Source organism: Leopardus geoffroyi, chromosome C3 (assembly GCF_018350155.1).
Source record: "Leopardus geoffroyi isolate Oge1 chromosome C3, O.geoffroyi_Oge1_pat1.0, whole genome shotgun sequence".
Taxonomy (NCBI): Eukaryota; Metazoa; Chordata; class Mammalia; order Carnivora; family Felidae; genus Leopardus; species Leopardus geoffroyi.
This window is the reverse complement of record NC_059338.1, coordinates 14,495,583-14,512,545: the sequence shown is the minus strand read 5'-3', so window position 1 is coordinate 14,512,545 and position 16,963 is coordinate 14,495,583. Positions and strand designations below refer to the sequence as shown.

Here is a 16,963-nt window from a genome sequence, read left to right as displayed (position 1 = left end):
ATAGAAGCATATAATAGAAATGACTTGTTTTTGCTTGGTTTTAAAGTAACTACTCAGATGTTAGAAAGGGCAAATCATTACCATTCATTCTCTTGTTCACCTTGTAAATGGGTTGGATCACTGCCAGAAATCTGAATTCTTGGGAGAGCCATTTAAATTTTCAAATAAATCGATTCAATAATTCAAACAGGTTACTCCAATGGTTAAAACTGAAAATTAGTTTACTACAGTTGCATTGATCTAAAAAAATATCAACCTTTGGGAAGACAGAGGTAGAAGTAAATCTAGATGAATAGAATTTACAGTTCGGTCATGGTGAATTGAAAAAATACATTTTTCTTTCAATAATTATTTGATGTTCTAAATGAGGTAAAATTGGTAAAATCCACAAGTCATGTTGAGGGCACTCCGGTGATAACAATGATGAGGTTTGTTTTGGTCAACAATGTCAGAGGGAAACATTAATCACTGTTTGTCAACTGTGAACCTGATACTACCCTGTCCAAGGATAGATGAATGGGTACCACCCCATTACAGAAGCCTCACGAAAAAGCCAGATTCAAGGAATGTGAAATTGGCAAGCCTTTCAAACAAAGATTTGCTTAGGACTTCATTGACGTGATGATCGGTCTTTGAGTTCTGGGTGTGATAGGAAACAACATCCTTTCTGGCCTATCCCATTTGAGAAACACGTGGGTGTCTCATGTTTGCCTGGGCATTGCACACATAATGACTGAATCCAGCTAGAAATGACTGACCTATGAGATCAAAATAAATAGGGGCAACAAGCTGTTATTTATACCTAGAAATAACTGGAAGTTGCTGAAAAAATTTTTAAAGGTAAAGGTTTTCACTTTAGCACCAGTAACTGTGAGGGAACCCCATTTCTATCACTGTGGCAGGACCATTCGCAGGACGCTAGAGTGAGGAGTTTGAGGCAAGGTCAATTTCTGCTTCGAAAACGGAAGCTATGTTGTAATTTTAGGGCAATGGAATATATATATATATATATATATATATATATATACACACACACACACACACACACATATATACATACATACAATGGAATATATATATACGTATGTATATATATACACACATACATATATAAATATGTACATACGTATATATACATACATACACACATATATATGTGTACATACATATGTATATATGTGCGTACACATATATATGTGTACGTATGTATGTACATATATATATATATATTAAATAAAAATTGTAAAACATTTCTTCTTTGTTTTTCTTCTCAGGCGGATTTTCCTGAATTGGGAGTGGCAGGTGCAGGGGTGCTTTTTGGTAGAGGAAATCCAAGACCTAATCCTTTTGGCCTCTGCATGGCTTGGATTGGCTCCGCGATCCCCTTGCCGTCTCGTCCAAGGCCTGACCCAGGTGTCCAGCCCATATTCTGGAGCATTCGATTTCCAATGTTGCTTTCTAGGATTGGCTGGGCGTTTTCTCCTACAAATCCTGAAATTATAAAATGACAAAAAAAAAAACAAAAACAACACCCCCCCCCCCCAAAACACATTAGTACAGACACAGGTGAAGATCTCTCAAGCTAAGAAAATCATATTTTCATAAGTTTTTCTTTCAACAAGGTACTGGGGGTGGGGGTGGGGATGGCGTGAGAGGGTCGTTGTTTATTCATCTTGGGAGAAGGAGCTTGTAGTGGTAGAGGGATCCATGGAAGAAAGATCTTGTTTGGAGTTTCAGCTATACTACTTAGTAGTTGATTAAGTTATTTAACTTCTTGGGGTTTTTGTTTTCTCTTCTGTAAAGTAGGTATAACAACTTCCACTGCCTACCTCACAGCAAGTTGCCAGGGTCAGATGAGATCATGCAGGCAAAGTATTCTCAGTAAATGATAAAATACAAGGAGATTTAATTTCATTGCTGTGTTAGTGTCAACGATAATTCTGAAGATCACCAACTTACAATCTAATACCTTATACTTCCTCGGGGCCTTGACATTCCATAAAACCAAAACTAAAACCAAACCAAATAAAAAGCACAACTGATGACATCCCGAATTCATAGAAATTGTTGACATTGTTCTAATCATCTTGTTATTTATTATTTGGACTATAACATATGCACCTTTTAATTCCTTTCTTCCCCCTTCTTCCATTTCTATGTTTTGATCACTATAGAAGGAGGCAAGAAGGGAAGAATAGAGAAAAAAGAATATTACTCATGTATAGCACTGTATATAAAGTAATCCTTCCCTTTTCCCTCCATCCCTGATCTCCTACCTACCCTCATTCCTTATTTTGGAAAAGGAGGTTGGGCAGTGCTTACCATGAGATTTAGAAATAGCTGTTATTTCCCCAATGTTCTTAGCAAAGACAATTGAGAGATGCACCCATCTTAAGCATTATCTATTTGATGACATTTTCAAAGATTGACTTTTTTTTTTAAACAAAGTTTTTATTTATTTATTTATTTTGATAGCACAGAGACTGAGATCATGACCTGACTCGAAATCGAGTTGGATCCTCAACTGACAGAGCTACCCAGACTCCCCCCAAAGATTGACCTTTAACTTAAATTTTCTTGTAGGCTCTTATGGAAATAGTTGAGCATACGAACCGTACATCTGATTCTAGGGGAAAGCGCAGAAGTACCAAATCTCTAAATTCGAGGGATTGTGAAATGAACAAGTGTAAAAGTCAAGGAAGCACAAGAACCTGGGCTCCCTCCTTTGACGGAAGACTTGGCCTTGCTCTGTGTGCCCCAGCTGTACAGCGCAGGCTGGCACCCTAAGAGTGGCCCATTTCTGCTTATCCTGTATCAGCAGCTATGAGATTGTGGCGTATGAAAGGGGACTATAGCAAATCTAGAGACAACCTGTTAAAAGTAATCAGGACTCTGAAATACAGAGCATTTCTTATGATACGCCCCTTGCAGAAGAAGGAAGTGGTGAGCAAATACTGGAGATTGTGTGGGAAAGGGGTTGAGGGCATCTTAAAACAGTCTTTATTTTAGTGAGAACACGTTTAGCCCAATCTCCTCTGTCAGAGCTTTCTGAGAAGTCTGTGGTAGAACTCTGGGCCACAAACTTGCAGGGATGCAGTGCTAGCTCGCCCTTCCCTCCTTAGTCCTCCATGGATAAAGTCTCACTTTTCAAAGATCTGAGTATGTCTCTGGTGTATATACCAGCTAAGCCCTCGGTCCGGCATATTTTTGGTCGGAAATGTGAGCTCTCTTCCTGGACAGTTTGAGGGTTGAAATGGGCAGCTGTTGACAAGATCACTCACTACTCTTTTTTTTTTTTTTTTTTTTTTTTAATTTTTTTTTTCAACGTTTATTTATTTTTGGGACAGAGAGAGACAGAGCATGAACGGGGGAGGGGCAGAGAGAGAGGGAGACACAGAATCGGAAACAGGCTCCAGGCTCTGAGCCATCAGCCCAGAGCCCGACGCGGGGCTCGAACTCACGGACCGCCAGATCGTGACCTGGCTGAAGTCGGACGCTTAACCGACTGCGCCACCCAGGCGCCCCAATCACTCACTACTCTTGAAGGCTTGTGAATCAGATGTATTTGGCATTGACCCACATTCCCCTCCGCACCTTTTCCACCATCATCAATTTTTCCTCCCTGACTTGGGGGTTATGAGGGTACCTTCTACTCCATCCCCACTCCCCAAGAAGGTTGGGACTCTCTGTCCTTTTCCTTCTCTAAGACTACGTTTAAGATGGTAATACAAGGCACAGAAGGATCCTCCAGCACCGCTAATAACAACAAAAGTTACTATGGGACTGGAAAGTGTAGTGTTCTATTTCTTCGCCTGGATGTTGGTAACAGAAATGGCCAGTGCATTATTGTTCTTTAAACTGTACCTATGCATTTCTGTGTATTCTTTGGTATATATATTTCACAGTAAAAAAAAAAAAAAATCATAATGGAAGAAATGCCAGAGTTGAACCAACAGTTTGTTTCACGTGGTACTTCATATCTGGCCTTCTTGGGGAAGAGCAAGTGGGTTGTTCCTCATGATTCTGACTTCTACAAGAACGGAAGTGCAAAGAGCTAGAAATAAGTTTTAATAACCGACACTCATTTACTATAATCAATTGAATTTCAAAGCCCTTTATTGGACATTGTGGTAGTCTCAATCTTCAGTACATTTTAGGACTGAGAATAGAATACATTATTGCCATTTGCTAAATTAATTACAGGGAGTAAGGAAAAACTAGGTTACTCCAATAATGAGTCAGTTTTGGATTTGTCAAATTGGGTCTCAGGTCACTGAAACAAGTACCTTAATGTGTAATGAAAAACCAAGCAGCTTGAATGGCAATGACTGTTGTCAAAGAAAAATTCATAATTAACATTATTTACTGCTAGACTAGGGCATATATATATATATATATATATATATATATATATATATATAAACTCTCTGTGCACATATGCACACACACATACACACACACACGCATATATAAAACGTAAAAAATGGACCTCTTAGTTAACACACGCACATACACACACACCAAACAAAAGCCGTTTGTCAAAACTTTTCCCTAATATAACAACAAAAAAAGCAATTAGGTTTTTATTTTGAAATTATGATTATGGTGGCAACCAAGACAGACATCCGAGATATCTAATATTTTCTGAACAGCCGCCGAACAGGTATGTCAGGTTGAACAGTGAACTAGCGTTCTGTCCCACACCCCTGATTTTTCAGTGATTGCCACAAATTAGTTTAACTCCATCTCTAAGCTCCAATCAGGTCAGAGGTCTACTGGTGCTCTGGCTGCATGTCTGTTTAATCATACCTTGGGTGCAAGAGCTTGCAAAAGTTCAGGTTTAAAATCTGTTTCATATTTAAGAAAAAATATGAGGCCAATTTAATACACCTCTTCAAAAATTGCTAAATTGTGGTCAATTCTCAGATCTAACGTGAACATCAAATGGTAATTGACTGAGTATCCTAATTTCAAATGTTGGTATTTGGTATTTGCCAGGAGTGACCACGCAAATTCTCCCCATGCTTGTTTTTTATACAGATGGAAAAGAACCCACTCCTTTTCTGTATTTTAGGTGATTTCATCTCTCTTCTTCATGAAAATAAAACAAAGCATTATATTATACTTTGAAGTAAAACAATAAAAAGAAAGAACATTTAATTTCTCAAATGCTAAATCTTTCCACATAGAAACACAGATTCCTGAAAAACAAACAAACAAAAAAAGCTTTTCTATACAACCTTAAAGAAAGGTAACAGTTACTTCATTTTTCATGGACAATGATTCTGGAGTGAGATCTACTGTTGGTCTCTCATCCTTTTTATGAGATTAAGACTTGGGAGCGGAACAACTCTGTCTCCGCACAGCATCCTACAACCTTAATTTCCTTTCCTTTTGCTCCTGGCAGTGCTAAATCTTTTAAGTCCTTTCCTGGAAGGCTCTCCTCCTGTTTGGGCAATTTTAGCAACACGAAGCCTGCTAACTCTCCCGCATGCTCCCGTTCCCAGCCCCCTTTACTCGGGATTTCTTATGACAGCCTAGTCGCGCCTTTCCCCTCGAATCTTCTAGAGAGTATTGTGGATGGCAATTCACTTGCATAATTGGCTCAAGAGATGAAAATCTTGTATCGGCCTCTCTTAGCTGCTAATCTGTCCAGCTGACTGCAAGCCTAATTGGCAGCTTGTTTAGTAATTTGGCTTCTCAAGTGTTGTATTGATGTTGGATAAACAGCCAATGGAAGGGGAGGTCATACATACTGCAGGGTTCCTACATAACAGCCCATGCACCCCACTTCAGACCCTCCCCTGTATTCAGAAGGCATTTGTGGTACGCATTCACTCTTTCTTACCATCCTCTTTTCCCTATTACTTTTCTAGCCAGCTTGGGGCCAAGACTATTATTATTATTATTATCATCATTATTATTTGTGGTTATTAAAATCATGAGTTATAATGCAGTCCTCTGTTCTCAATAACTAATTTTTAAGGACATGGGTTGTTTGATTACTATTAAGAAAAGAAACAGCATTTAGCACAGTTTGAGTTGTGAGAAAATGGTAGGTGTTACTACTCATTGTCAGGTGTTTTAATTATTTCATTCTGAATATAGAAAAGCCTGATTCAGACCATTCTGCATTTTATCTGCAAAATTGTAGACATTTCTCATGTGAATTTTGTTAAATCAAATCAGTTTGAATCTTTAATGCCTAAAATACAAAGCACATGCTTTTAAAATAATAAATAATAAAAATTTAATGTAGAACCAATTTCCCTTTTTTTCTTAAGTGATGAAAACTTTGTAAAAAAATGAAAGACGTAATCTATATTGACATGTTTGGAGAAGTGTTTTTATTAATAAATATTTTTATTATACAGAAATATATTTCTTATGGAATCATTATGTATCAAAGAATAGTCTTTTCAAAAAACTAAAAAAAATATCTTAAAATTGTATTGGTTGTGAAGGCACACAGGGATGTTAATTTTCAATAATATAATCCGGACCATGGTCTCCCTATTATGTACCATGCACGTGGTTTACTTGTTAGGCATATGATATTCATCTCCCTTCCTCATAACAACTGTGCTAAGAAGGAATGATAAATGGCCTTGGAGACACGATGTCACTTAACCATGACTATGCAGTGAGTAAGCTCCGATTCAAACTTTGGTTAAGTTTACTCTGAAAGCCTACATCCTTTCCTGAAAATTAATGGCAAGTAAATAGTTTTAGTGATGATGATGCTTCAAATAACTAAAAAAAAAAAAATGGGTTATAGGTGAATTGCAATAATATCTTCTCTCAATTTGCTTATGGGCAATATACAGCAAAAATATACTTGCATAGGTGGATAACAATATATAACGAAGTCTGTAGCTCTGCAGTTACAAATACTTCCATATACACTATTTCTTTTGACCTTCCTGGCCAATCTAAGGTATTATTGGTTTCATTTTGCAGATGACACTGAGGTTTGAAGAGGTAACACACCTGGCCCAAAGTCAACTAGCTAGAAAGTCCCAGTTAAAATGTGAACTCTCATTTGAGTCCAAATGTTACTGACTCACTGACTGAACATTTAATTTAAAATACTATACCACTAATATTTTCTATTATGTCATTTCTTCTGCCACATTCTCTCAAATGACTAAGATTTTACTCTATTCACAAATTTCAAACTCCTGAAAAATTTCTAGTCTAACCTAGCATAGCAAGTCTGTCTGAAAAGAGTGCTTCAACTCTCTTGAAAAACTTAAAGATTCATTTTGCTTGCTATAAATACAGCTTATCCGGCTTTCTTTTACAGATATTTAAATTATGGGGCGCCTGGGTGGCTCAGTCGGTTAAGCGTCCGACTTCAGCCCGGGTCACGATCTCGCGGTCCGTGGGTTCGAGCCCCGCGTCGGGCTCTGGGTTGATGGCTCAGAGCCTGGAGCCTGCTTCCGATTCTGTGTCTCCCTCTCTCTCTGCCCCTCCCCCGTTCATGCTCTCTCTCTGTCCCAAAAATAAATAAACATTAAAAAAAAATTTTAAATTATAACTTAAGTTTTAGTTGTACTTACCATAAACAGCATTTACAGGGTTTTGTTTTTTGATCTATGATAATAATCCCTGAATTTAACTGATGCATTTACTCCATTTACATTTATTGTGATTACTGGTATATCTGGATCTATTTTTCCTGTATTATTTAATGCTATTTGCCTCACGTTTCTCTATATTTTTGTGGACTTCTCTATATTTTTGTTTCTTCCTTTATGGCATCTCTACATTTTTGTTTCCTCCTTTATGGTATCTATGGCTTATTTACACTAGCTTGAAAATTATATTTTTATTCTTTTGGTTATTACCTTTAAGTGTCAACATGCATACTTACTATTTTTTCACACTTCCATATTGTTGTCCAGAGTTTTACTTCCATCTTACTTTTATACATCCAAATTAACCATCTTCATGGGCACTTCAACATCATTATTAACTTTTATATATTCAATATTTTAGCTTTATGGACACGTTTAACAATCTCTTTGCTCACAGTTCCTTCTTGATTTTGATTCTCTTTTTATGCATCCTATTTTCTTCTACATGAAGTGCTAAGTTTAGTAATAATTGATCTTTACCTGGAATTGTCTTTATTTCATCCTCACTCTTGGGAAATAGTTTAACTGGATATAAAACTCTATGTTGATAATTATTTTGTCTCTATACTTTGAAAATCTTATCTCTTATGTTCTAGACTGTACTCATGTTTTTAAGTTTGCTACCAATGTGATGTCATTCCTACGTAGGTTACATCTTTTATCCCTGGCTACTAAGTTCTTTTCTTTCTCTTTGGTGTTCTTAAGTTTTATTACAATGCGTCTAGGTATGACTAAATTTACATTTACTATTTTCTGATAAAGATTTGTGTACAGTTTGAATATGAAGATTCACATTTTCCTTCAGTTGTTTCATTGAATTCAGTCAATATGCCCCTGGAATAATGCACCTCCCTATTCTTTCTACCTCTTCTGGAAGTTCTATTAGATGTATGTATGTTGAACTTGATTCTCCTCCAAGTCTTCCAGCCGTTCTACCTTCCATATTTGTACCTCAGTTCTTTTAGGTAGTCTCTTCAAATTGCTCTTTAAATCTGTTTACAACTTTTTTTTTTTTTAATTTTTGGCTCCTAAGACCACTTTCAGTAGGTTTTCATTTGTAAAATAAAAAGAATCATTTAGAGTTTAAGGCATGTACCATGAGAGTGGCTTTGCATTTGCTTCAAAGACCAGTTTTTTGTTAGGTTTTTGGCTTGGTGTAATTTTACAATAGAAATTCATGTGAGGATAAATTCTTGGTTACAAATCTTCAGAATCCTCTACTTGAAGCCCAGGTGGAAATGAGATCCTTTATTTTCCTGTGCCTATCGGCAGAGTTTTGTTTCCAGTCTACCCTTTTCTGAGGATAGAGCTTTCCAGAGGTTCTGGCTTGATAGGATCTTTACTTACACCTAACTCCCCATCTTAGCTCCCTTCCCACAGGGGCACTCACCAATATACCTCAGTGGTCCTAGATTGGGACAGTCTAAACTGGGCGTGGGCATGGGAGGTGCTTAGGATCACTTCTGGTCTTGACCATTTACTTTCCTTCAGTCTCAACTATACATCTAAAAAGATGGCTTTACATTTTGTTCAGCATGTCCAGATATTCTGTAGTTTGAGTCTTTTCTCATTATTTAGTCTTTTATATTGTCAGGAACACAACTGTTTTCTATCTAATTTGGATGCTTACCCTTTCCTTAAGTGTTCCTGATATGAAATGGAGAGCCATTTAAGGCTCTCCTAAAACAGCAAACTGAAAGGTAGTTTGGTGATGTGTGTATCAAGAGGATGACGGTGATATGTTCCCTAGGCTTTTGCTATAGGTTCAGATATAGTCCGTTTTCAAATTTAATACCATTGATTTTCCCCCAAAGTCTGCCTGTTTTACAATTAATTTTTTTTTTTAACGTTTATTCATTTTTGAGACAGAGACACAGCATGAACGGGGGAGGGGCAGAGAGAGAGGGAGACACAGAATCGGAAGCAGGCTCCTGGCTCTGAGCCATCAGCCCAGAGCCCGACGTGGGGCTCGAACTCACGGACCGCGAGATCGTGACCTGAGCTGAAGTCGGCCGCTTAACCGACTGAGCCACCCAGGCGCCCCAAGTCTGCCTGTTTTAAAATCCTGGAAGAGGTAAGATAAACTACAGTGGTCATATAGATCCAGCGGTAAAAGAAAATAAAAATAGAATTATTGATAAAGTAAACTTGGACAATTGAAGAGATATAGCACTTTAGAAGTGGGCTTGGTTACACCAACCATTTCTTGATTATGATCAGTGTGACTTTTTTTTTTTTTTTTTGAGTGGCACAATGAATAATTTTATTTATTTATTTATTTATTTTTTTTTTATAATATATGAAATTTATTGTCCAATTGGTTTCCATAAAACACCCAGTGCTCATCCCAAAAGGTGCCCTCCCTCCTCAATACCCATCACCCACCCTCTCCTCCCTCCCACCCCCCATCAACCCTCAGTTTGTTCTCAGTTTTTAACAGTCTCTTATGCTTTGGCTCTCTCCCACTCTAACCTCTTTTTTTTTTTTTTTTTTTTCTTTTTTCCTCCCCCTCCCCCATGGGTTCCTGTTACGTTTCTCAGGATCCACATAAGAGTGAAACCATATGGTATCTGTCTTTCTCTGTATGGCTTATTTCACTCAGCATCACACTTTCCAGTTCCATCCACGTTGCTACAAAAGGCCATATTTCATTTTTTCTCATTGCCACGTAGTATTCCATTGTGTATATAAACCACAATTTCTTTATCCATTCATCAGTTGATGGACATTTAGGCTCTTTCAATAATTTGGCTATTGTTGAGAGTGCTGCTATGAACATTGGGGTACAAGTGCCCCTATGCATCAGTACTCCGGTATCCCTTGGATAAATTCCTAGCAGTGCTATTGCTGGGTCATAGGGTAGGTCTATTTTTAATTTTCTGAGGAACCTCCACACTGCTTTCCAGAGCGGCTGCACCAATTTGCATGCCCACCAACAGTGCAAGAGGGTTCCCGTTTCTCCACATCCTCGCCAGCATCTATAGTCTCCTGATTTGTTCATTTTGGCCACTCTGACTGGCGTGAGGTGATACCTGAGTGTGGTTTTGATTTGTATTTCCCTGATAAGGAGCGACGCTGAACATCTTTTCATGTGCCTGTTGGCCATCCGGATGTCTTCTTTAGAGAAGTGTCTATTCATGTTTTCTGCCCATTTCTTCACTGGATTATTTGTTTTTCGGGTGTGGAGTTTGGTGAGCTCTTTATAGATTTTGGATACTAGCCCTTTGTCCGATATGTCATTTGCAAATATCTTTTCCCATTCCGTTGGTTGACTTTTAGTTTTGTTGGTTGTTTCCTTTGCTGTGCAGAAGCTTTTTATCTTCATAAGGTCCCAGTAATTCACTTTTGCTTTTAATTCCCTTGCCTTTGGGGATGTGTCGAGTAAGAGATTGCTACGGCTGAGGTCAGAGAGGTCTTTTCCTGCTTTCTCCTCTAAGGTTTTGATGGTTTCCTGTCTCACATTCAGGTCCTTTATCCATTTTGAGTTTATTTTTGTGAATGGTGTGAGAAAGTGGTCTAGTTTCAACCTTCTGCATGTTGCTGTCCAGTTCTCCCAGCACCATTTGTTAAAGAGGCTGTCTTTTTTCCATTGGATGTTCTTTCCTGCTTTGTCAAAGATGAGTTGACCATACGTTTGTGGGTCTAGTTCTGGGGTTTCTATTCTATTCCATTGGTCTATGTGTCTGTTTTTGTGCCAGATCAGTGTGACTTTTAATTAAAAGCACACTTTCTAAAAATCTTCACCCATTATTAGGATTTACAACTCGCCTTTATTGCCTTAAGTATTCACAGAGATTATTTTATTATTGAAGCATCAGTAGGATGCTGAGGAAAAAGTCGACAAGTCACAACAAGCTGTAATGCAACCTCTTGCCAAGAAGTTGCATGTCCCAGAAGACAGTTACCCTGGAGTAATATCTATACCAAGATATTAAACTTCAATATGCGGGGCACCCGGGGGGCTCAGTTGGCTGGGCATCCAACTTCAGCTCAGATCATGATCTCACGGTTCGTGAGTTCGAGCCCCATGTCGGGCTCTGTGCTGACAGCTCAGAGCCTGGAGCCTGCTTCAGATTCAGTTTCCCTTTCTCTCTGCCCCTTCCCCATTCACACTCTGTCTCTCTCTGTCTCAAAAATGAATAAACGGGGCGCCTGGGTGGCTCAGTCGGTTGGGCGGCCGACTTCGACTCGGGTCATGATCTCGCGGTCAGTGAGTTCGAGCCCCGCGTCGGGCTCTGTGCTGACGGCTCGGAGCCTGGAGCCTGTTTCAGATTCTGTGTCTCCCTCTCTCTGACCCTCCCCCGTTCATGCTCTGTCTCTCTCTGTCTCAAAAATAAATAAATGTTAAAAATGAATAAACATTAAAAAAAAAAACTTCAATAGGCATCTCATTACATAATTTAAAATATATAGAAAAAAGGTTGACTCCTTATGATAACTATTTTCCTTATGATATTTGTTCAATAGAAAGCAAAATAACAACAAAAAAAGCAAAACAGTAATAGCAAATACTAACTGTGGATAGCAATGAACTTAGTAATGTATAGAGAACAAAGCATTTAAAAAAACGCGGTAGCCACAATATTTCAGAAAGTACACTTAAATCTTCTTACTATCAAATCCTCAATAAGCTATGACTTCTACCAAAAACACAGACCATAACCAACATTGCTGACTGCCTTTTAAAAATGTGTTAATAATATTCTTCCTATTTTGTTCACTGCTTTTCTTCACCTTTACAGATGACATTTTTCAAACTATAAAATGCATTCTGCTGGCAAACCTTCTTGCTTCAACAGTTCTCAATTTTATAATAGTAAATCTACATCCTTTGCTACTGAGACATCCACTATCTTTTGGTATGTGACTTTGAATGAGGCAGAGAACAAGCCATACATTTAAAAATCAATATCTAACCTTATCAATATTCATTTTACTTTGTCGATACAAAATACAAAGGTGAAAGAGCAGTAAATAAGCTAAAGCACTGAAATAAATTTGGTGTTCCTGTCACAATTAATAAATGTTCACCCGATAACACTGCTGGCTAGTCCATAGCCTTATAAAGCGAATGAAATTATGCTTCAGTGCTATTGCTAAAACAGGGCGAATAAAATTTTCAACACAATAGCAGGGAAAGATGATCAGATTTGGGGTTATTAATTTCATAGGGGACTTTTAAAAGTATATTATTTATTATGTATAAAACATATAACTGTTTATTTTTAGAGTCTTAAATTGTCATATGAACCCTGTTCAGGATTATAAAGTTAAAGTGCCAAATTATAGTTTTCTGACAATGTTTTGGTACATGTTTTCTGAAGCTGCTGTTTGACCGCATAATATTTCACATACAAATCAGAGGGGATCATTAAACAATATTTGAGCTGTCTGCCTTTTAACTCTTATCCCCTATTTCGAAAGAGAGGCAGTTATCTTTACTTGCATTTTTCCAGCTTGGACTGAACACTGACTAAAGGCAGAAGAAAACTGTGAAAATATACTTCTGTTCAATGCATTATTTGGTATGTTTGCAAGGGCCTTTAAAATGGCAAGAATATTCACTTTAAAATAGTTCTATGTGCTAACTCAACTTTGACAACTTACAAATATAGCTGACTATTAAGAGACTGAATATACTCCAGAATTTGAAAATTATAATTTTCAGAGACAAGATGATCTAGGATTCATAACCTCATTATCAAAGTGTATTTATGCAAAAGCATTTCTTACTTGAATTTGGATAATAATCTTCACCTTCGAGTTGATTCATTAGTATTAGAAGATATTCTTTTTAAAACTGAGGACTTTTAAATAACCTCATTCTCTTCCTCTTTGAGAGGAACAGTTATGCATGGATTTAAAAAATGCATTGGAAATGAGTAACATAATTCTCTTACTCAACTACTGTGAGTAATTACAAAAATGCATTAAATTTCTATGAATTTTATTCTTTAAGCAAAAAAAAAAATCTAGTAATATAATCGAAATCCTGAATCTTAAGAGAATCACAACAGTTTTTAAATATAACATCTGGAATATGCTGGTATAAGCTTATGAATGTTTTAGGCTAAAGTTTAATGTTTATACCCATACTCCATATAAATGATTTCCTCTGATGCTATTGAGATGTAACATCAAAATCACCTTGTAGGAATAATTATATTATCCTCTCCTCAACCATTATGCCTTTTCCTTCTCACTTCACATATGTTCAGAGTGTTAGAACCTGACCCTCGTATTCTCTCTTCCTTATTGCTGGCACAAAGGTGCCTTAGTCATACTCCTAAGATTGTTCTTGTACTATTTCTGCCACTAATGTCTGAATCACTGAAAGATAAGAGAATTCAGGGACCATTCAACTGGAATGGGGCTATTAAAGAATCCTACACCTGCCTTATGAAAGATTTGAATTGAAGAACTTAAGACATGTATTTGATCTAAAAGTGGCTATATGTTCCTGCATAAAGAGAGATATCAGACGTATTCTCACGAAGGTTCTGTAACTCTACATAGCGATACTGAGATAAGTCTTCCGTGAAACTTAAGACACAATAGCAGGCTCAAATAAACCTATGCAATGGAACAGTCTTTACAAATGTATTCTTACACAAAGGCTATAGTATGTTGTCATGGAAAGAGTAGGGATTTAGAAGTCCTGAAGGTGGATGTAGGCTTGAAACCTCACTTGGCCATTCAGTAATTACGTCTTCTCCAGTAACAAAGAAAAAACCGAACACTGCTGTGTATCTTAAATTTTATGGTGTAAAGTGATAATAACATCACCAAGCTTACAGAATATTACAAAGATAAAAGAAAATAATAAAGTTTCTGTTACCTACTAGGTACCCAACAAGTGGTAAACATTATTCTACATAAATATGAACACATGCCACACATAGGTGCTTCTTACTTCCAAATTCTGAAAACTCAATACAACTACAAGATGAAGATCAATATTATATCCACTCATAACCACATGCCTAATTTCATAATGTCACCCTTCATATAGAGGGAACAACTACATCATGAGTGCTTCAATTGTAAGGCATCCAATTTTTTTAGTCCTCAACCATAGGACAGATGCCCTAAATAAAAAATTAAAGCTTCCCATCCTTTATTTCTTTGACATCACCATGTCAAGATTTTTCTCCCCCTTCTCACAGTTTATTCTCCTGGTTGACATGAATCTTATTTTCGTATTGTACAGTTCAGAATGGGAAAAAGAACTTTTCCTATACAAGGTTTCCCAAATGAAGAGAAAGTTTATAGATCTGAATGGGTTAAAGATCCCAGGCAACAGGCCAAAGCTATTATTCTTTGTAACTGACCAAGTAACCACACTGAAAACATTTCTTAGACTCAGTTTGCCGCGTCACAAATCCATGATGGTTAACTGTAGTTTATTCCGATGTGGGGGGGGGGGGGGTCCAACACTTTAATGTCCCGTTGGCTTCCTCCTCTCATTGGTTTTTTATCTCTACCTTCCTTACCATTGTTCTTGCATGAGATTTTGTTATACATACTAGTGTTATTCCTATCCTTCACCACCAAGCTTGAGTCTTTTAGGAAGGCTTCTCGGGCCTAGTGACTTCCCTCTGCTCAGCACTTGTGTTTTTCCCTATTCCACACTCTTTAGAATGGCATGCTATTCGAAGGATGTGTCCTTTGAGGGTGGAAATGATGAGAGACATTTTATTCTAATGCAGATTTTTTTTTTTTTTTTTTTTTTTTTTTTGAGTAAGCTCAATGCCCAATGTGGGGCTTGAACTCAGGACCCTGAGATCAGGCGTCTCAGGCCCTACCGACGGAGTCAGACAGGTATCTCTGTTTAAATAAGGAAAGACAAACCAAGGATTGCTGCAGAGCTGGGGCTAGAAACCAGACGGACGCAATCATAGCTATAGCTTTCCGTCTTCCATGATATGGGGCCTTGTGTTTTGAGGCTGCTCCTTACACTTTCGAATTGCTTCCTACTAATCTCTTCTGGGGTTACTTGTCTTTTCATCTATTTATCCCTTGTCTTCCCAACCAGTCTATAAATTTCTGGACACAGCCTTTGCAGATTTTGTATCCTTTAACACCTGACACAAAGTCTTGCGTTTGGGCAGGTGTGTGGCAAATATTTTGTTGACTGGCTGCCTGAAAAATCCGGGCAAGGAGCACACAGTACATCCTGACACCAAAGGCAAGCGATTTAATAGTTGCTTGTAACTGTGCTTTTTTTCTCAGTGCAAGTGATTTAGAATTATCTGTATTTTCCTCCTGATGGCTTATGAACTTTATATTCGTGTTCTGCCCCAACCCCTTCTTGCTTTACCTGCTGTGGTAGGTCCAGGCAAGGGTGCAGCTTTTCTTCTCCGCTTGATATCTCCAGTGCATAGGGATCCCAAATGCATGCTTGTTTGCCTACAAGTAATTATCAGAAAAAACTATTAACAAAGGAGGAAAAAAATGACACATAAATACACAGCTTGGGTAATCTGAACCTAAATCAAAACATTCTCAACAAAGATGGAACAGCATAGTAAAACCACCAATCTTGTTTATATCGAAACATAATTACATTTGTTGACAAGCATTCAGCAGCTAAATGCGCCATCATAAATTGTTACTGGAATGAATAATATAAAAGGAATGCTTTTTAATTTTCAAAACTGGCAATCTTTCTAGCTCAACATAAAATCAAGCACTGTTGCTTCTGACAGGAAAATAGCTAAGATTAATTATCTAAAGAGATCACAATATTGTTGCTAGGTTATCAATTGGTTACTAATGCTTTACTGTCAGAGCAACGTTTATTACAGGAAAAGTATGATCAATTTCTTTTAGGATATTATGTGGCAGTGACTTCTCTTAAAACATTTTAAACAGATAGAAGGAAATAGTGATGTTTTCTCTTATAATTCATATGATCAGAATTCTTGCCTAATTGTTTATTAGCTAGGTGAGGAAATACAATTTGAATGCATTAATGCTGGTCTACTGCTACTAAACAGGCTAACAGGGTATTGGGTTATATTTGTAAACACATGATCCGTAACGACTGAGAAGTAGAACTTCTGTTATTCTTGAAACTAGTTAGAACTCGATTATTCTTCCTAATCATGGACTCCTAAATTAGTAAGTTTTGGAAAAATTAGAAATGGCCCAATTAGAAGTCAAGAAAAAATAATACAAAGTTGGAAAAGACCGAAAAGTCTTTGAACATTTGAAGCTAGAGAGGGATGCTGTTCATTTCCTGGATCATAATCCCTGATGTGGGGTTGGGATCATGTCTGGGGATCATGAAGCAAAAATAAATGATGTATGTTTATTGTAGC

General features: G+C 37.4%; 1 protein-coding gene across 2 annotated transcripts in view; it reads right to left on the bottom strand.

Annotated features, from left to right (window-relative positions):
* Positions 1–203: 203 nt before the first annotated feature.
* GPATCH2 (G-patch domain containing 2) overlaps positions 204–16,963 on the bottom strand; it is a 179,183-nt gene continuing 162,423 nt past the window's right edge. Inside the window, exons 9-10 of one of the 2 annotated variants that reach the window (XM_045455750.1) lie at positions 15,961–16,049; positions 204–1,491 (exon numbers count right to left, since the gene is read on the bottom strand). In XM_045455750.1, the coding sequence (XP_045311706.1) occupies positions 1,271–1,491; positions 15,961–16,049 (310 nt within the window). In that variant the 3' untranslated portion in view covers positions 204–1,270. Of the gene's footprint in view, positions 1,492–1,539; positions 2,169–15,960; positions 16,050–16,963 lie in introns of those variants that run through there. The other variant, XM_045455751.1, reaches the window with a different exon arrangement.